A 4819-nucleotide genomic window follows, 5' to 3' on the forward strand; every position below is an offset into this window, starting at 1 on the left:
TTTTAAGGCCCCTTTTGATGGAACAGATGTTCTCAATCTGTGCTGTGTCTGTGACGGGGGTTTAATAGTCCCTCTTAATCTAATGCAACAGCTGGAAATCCCATTCCCTATTATGGCATGCTTTTTCGAAGAGGTCAGTCACTCTTCTGGGTTCTTCAACTAAAAAAAGTCACAGCCCACATGACAAGAGCCGACCTGTGTCTGGTTGAATCTGCAAATAATTCACAGCGTTTGTTTTAATCTGCTGGGTGGAGTTTGCCACGTTGGACGATGAGAGAGGAAGTCAGTCCATAATCCTTTTTTTTGCAGTTATTACGTGACACTGTTAATTTAGTGTCCTGAGGTCATAAAACTGCACAAAGTAGGTGCTGTCCACTCAACGCCAAACCCATTTGTTACTACTGAAGAAGTAAATCTTTAAAAATAGGTCAGAAATATTTATTTTCATTTAAATAAAAAGGCTCAGTGATTACCTAAAACAGCTAGATACTGCAGTTTATAACTAGCTTTATTCAAACAGGAGAAACTAATGCATTTGCAACCTAAAGCGGGCAAACTCTCAGTATTCGTTTAATTTATCTTATTTTATATTTTATGTTTTGGATTTTATTCACTTTAGTTTGTTATTTTTACTGTAAAGCACTTTGTAACTTTGTTTTGAAAGAAAAAACATAAAACTCAGAGAACAGGTTTCAGGTTTGTTATCGTATTGGAGCCATACTGAGTCTCCAGATTTTAAAACAAGATAATAATCATTTGCAGATTCTAAAAGACTATAATAAAAACATATAATATTAAAGTTTTTTTTTCCCCCACAGTATTAAACTTTTATTCTAAAACCTGTGCTGAAAAAGTTGAAGAACCCACTAACATAGTATGTATGGTTTATGATATTACCATGTAACCTCTTTTTGTGATATTACACCTACCTAAAAGCAGTGCCATATATCAAATAAAATCAATGTGGTAACTTGAAGTTCACATTGGCTACAATCACAGTTTGTACTAACAAACATGTTATTATGCATTACATGTCATAAACTACGTGGCCAAAGGTATATGGACAACCAAACAATACACCCATTTGTTTCCACTTTCAGTTCATCCCAAAGGTTTAGCCCAGTTAAGTTCTTAAGCACCAAACTGGGAAAATCATATCCTTATGAACCTGGCTTATCATGTTTAAATGTAAAAGAGCCTTCCCCAAACTACACTATTGTTAAATATATCATTGTATGCAGTAGCATTAAGAAAAGTATGTGTCTGTATACTTTTGGCCGTGCAGTGTCTATGAGCCCGTGCTGATGAAAAATGTCAAAATAACCAACAAATGTTTTAATTCTTTGTCACGTTTCTGTTTATTTACATGACTTTTAAAAAGGATGTGTCACTTTGTGTTTTGTGCAACTTATTACATATCACTGTATGTGTTAACAACTGTACTTAACCACTATGTTGAAGGAGACACATCCTTTTGAACTGTGTGTTTAACATAATTGTGCATCACGTAAACCTTTGTTACTATGGTTTTTCACTTTGTCACCTCGTTTTCTTTCTCCTAACTGTGCAGTCTAACCCGTGTTTACCTTGCAGGCCGACATCCAAAGCTAAAGCTAACTCTAAGTCTAAACAGAGCAGCCCTGGCAAAAGGTAATCTCAGGATAAATAATTCAGTGGGTAAATTCCAGCCCACACACATGCTGCTCGCAGACAAACGCAATGTAAACTGATAAGAAAGTCAGGGTAAAAAATGTTGGATGTTCCAATTGAATAAAAAAAGCTAATTCTCTCTGCCACATCCCCTTCAGTATGAGCACCTGCTCTGCACATGTGGCTGGTTAGGAACAACATCTGTGATTTTCAGAACAAAAGCCTTTAGCTAAATCCAAGAACAGTTGAAGTTTGTTTGTTATTTCTCAGCATATTACTTGTGACTACTGTGAATACAACTAACATTCATTTGTTAATTTAATCAGTTGCTGTGTCCCACATCCACACTATTTTTTGTATAGAACCAGTTTGTTCTGTAGTGTGGATTTGGGACACAGCTATTGTTTCCTGCCATTATAGTTCCTTCCCCTGTCTCTGCTCCTTCCAGGTTGTATTTGGAACGTCAGAAGAGCTACTTCCACGTTCACTCTGTGGCATGTACGGGCACAGAGGTCCACCTGGCAGCCTGCCCCCTGGAGTTTAGCAAGAGAAACGCGACATCGTCCTGCGAGGGCGGCATGGCGGCCGTGGTCAGCTGCATGCCGGGGCCTCTGTTCATGCAGAACAGTGGCCTGAAAAAGAAACTTAAAATTTCGGTAAAGTAGTCTTTAACTAAAGGGCAGCTCAATGGGCCTTTTCACAGCAGACATGACTCATGTCAAATGAACTTGACTTTTTTTTAAATCTAATTTCTGTTTTTCACGTCCACCTTGACCACAGTTTGAATTCTTTCCCCGTAAAGTAGTTTATTCATTTCATTTAAAGCCTGTTTGTTTACCTGCTGCTGAGGTGGAATCGGTACCTTAAAGAGCTGAATTAAATTAGTCATCTTACAGTCTTCCTCAGCAGATGGAGTTTGTTGTCATGGACTAATGGACTTATGAACTTCTGGTCGAAAGGTCCGGAAAAAGTTAATTAGTGGACCTTGAGTAACATTTTAGCATCCCTAATTGGTGGATGGTCTAATTTAAGAATTTTTGTTTCCAATAAGAAAAATAATTCTGTTTTTCTTTCTTTATTATGTATAAGATTAAAATATCCTTTTGTATGTCTTCTGGTTGTCTAGAGCAACGTGAGGCTGAAGGGAGGTGCCAGGCTCGGCGAGGGTCGGGTGGAGGTGTTGAAAGACAACGAGTGGGGAACGGTGTGTGATGATCGCTGGAACCTACAGTCAGCCAGCGTCGTCTGCAGAGAGCTCGGGTTCGGCAGCGCCAAGGAGGCTCTCACCGGAGCCCGCATGGGACAAGGTTTGGAACAAAATATCGTACATTGATGAAGATGTGTTGGTTTTAAATGGTTTGGTAATTGAATGATGAATTAAAAAACAACAAGAGCATTTAAATGCTGATTTGGATTTAGCCAGCAGAAGTCACCCAGGCTTATCTAAGAAGTCTAGAACAAAGTTATAATTTCTGGTGGTTGAAGTCAGGGAGCTAACACCAATCCAGCATACCTAGTTGGTCGGCTTTAGTGCCTTTTGACTGCAGGTAAAGAATCTTTTTTTTTCAGTTTTGTAACTTCAAACAGAAGTCCACTGAAAGAGTAAAAAGGAAGTAGTCACCCCCGTTTGACAGGAGCCCAAGAAACGTTGGAATATTCAACCCAAGTGTGACTTGGCACGTCTCGAGAATTGGCCTCAGAATGTCCGGCTGCAGTGGCAGAGCTCCATCCTGTACAAGGGTCTAAGGGTCTTTCTCACCCACAGAGGTTTGACTCAACCAGTTGTCTGTGAGCACAAATGAGATTTTATACATCACAGAAATAACAGAAATAACAAAAGACATGACTGAAGGTGGCAAAAGTAAACTGTATGTTTAAAATTCTCAGTATTTGTAGCACTAAAGTGATAATAATATAGCCCCTCTAGCTGTAAAATCTGTAAAAGTCATCAGCTGTCTATCTGCAGCTTGTCTCTCAGGTCATCTCTTCACCCCTAGAGCACTGATAATCTGCCCTCCACATTCCTACACAGTTTCCTCATTTGGAGCTTATTTTAATCAGCAAAGGAATTTTGTGCTTGAGGAAAGAAAAGAAACAAAGACAAAATACTTAAAAGAAAGAACTTCACCACAGTAAACAGATATGCTGTTCATTTTTTTACCTAGTTACTGCAATAATAGACAATTCTTAGTGCATTTACATCAAGATTATTTCTTTTTCACAAATACAAGGCAACCACCCTCCACACACACAAACACACTACAATTCTCCCACACAGTTCCTCATTCATGAAATAGCTCTGTGGGTATTTCTGTCTGTTAGACATTTTTAGAACAGAAAACCATCTGTGTTATTTGAGTTAGGTTGTGGACCATTTCATGTGAAAATGAGGCAGTTAAAGTCCAGCTTGTGTCTAAGCATGAAAAATACTTCATACCAAAGTGATTGATACCCGGTGTAACAGTTGATAAATTGTAGTTGTTATGTTATAATTTGGTATTTTGCAATTGTGACTTGTCCTTTCTGGACACACACACAGTTGCAGTACCATATTCATTTCCTCTGTTGGCTGGAAACTGCTTAGAAATTTGGCTAAAGAGCAAATCTGACTCAACATTCCTTACTGAAGGCAGAAAAGCAGCCAGGATGGCAACCCCAAAGCTCAATGAAGTAGTTTGTGTGTGTGTGTGTAAGTATGTCTCCTTAGTAATGAAATACAGCTACATTAGGCTGGTTTATAATTTCAAACAGCTGTTTTTAAAGGGTCATTATAGATAACGGATTTGATTTCTGCCAAAACAAATCTGTAAACTCATTAGTTTGTTTATAAAATAATCTCACAGCAACATGTCGGTTCCATTAAACGTCCTCAGGCTGCAGAGAGAGCGAGCGCCAATCCACCTGACTCTGGTGAATTAGTAATTAAAGGACAAGACACTTTTGTTCCCTCTATATTAGGCCACCACAGAGATATCTCTCTTAACTAAATAAAAATACAATAAAAATTGTATTGAGAATTTGAATCCGCAAATTTCATACACTTAAAATAAAATACGAACTTAAAATGTCTGTTTTTTTCTGTGCTTCGAGCACCACAAGCCAAGTGTTATCCAGTTCCATTATATTTGAGAGAAGGAGGACATCTCCATGGCCGATCTCTCCAAAACTC

General features: G+C 38.4%; 1 protein-coding gene across 2 annotated transcripts in view; it reads left to right on the top strand.

Annotated features, from left to right (window-relative positions):
• Nucleotides 1-4819, top strand: part of loxl3b (lysyl oxidase-like 3b) — a 25511-nt gene that overhangs the window by 11535 nt on the left and 9157 nt on the right. For both annotated transcript variants that reach the window (XM_035673543.1, XM_035673542.1), the window contains exons 5-6: nt 2099-2306; nt 2777-2957. In XM_035673543.1, coding sequence (XP_035529436.1) covers nt 2099-2306; nt 2777-2957 — 389 coding nt within the window. The remainder of the gene's footprint in view (nt 1-2098; nt 2307-2776; nt 2958-4819) is intronic.

The sequence above is a fragment of the Morone saxatilis genome, unplaced genomic scaffold (assembly GCF_004916995.1).
Source record: "Morone saxatilis isolate NCDOM2014 unplaced genomic scaffold, NCSU_SB_2.0 Contig3, whole genome shotgun sequence".
In the NCBI taxonomy this organism is placed as follows: domain Eukaryota; kingdom Metazoa; phylum Chordata; class Actinopteri; family Moronidae; genus Morone; species Morone saxatilis.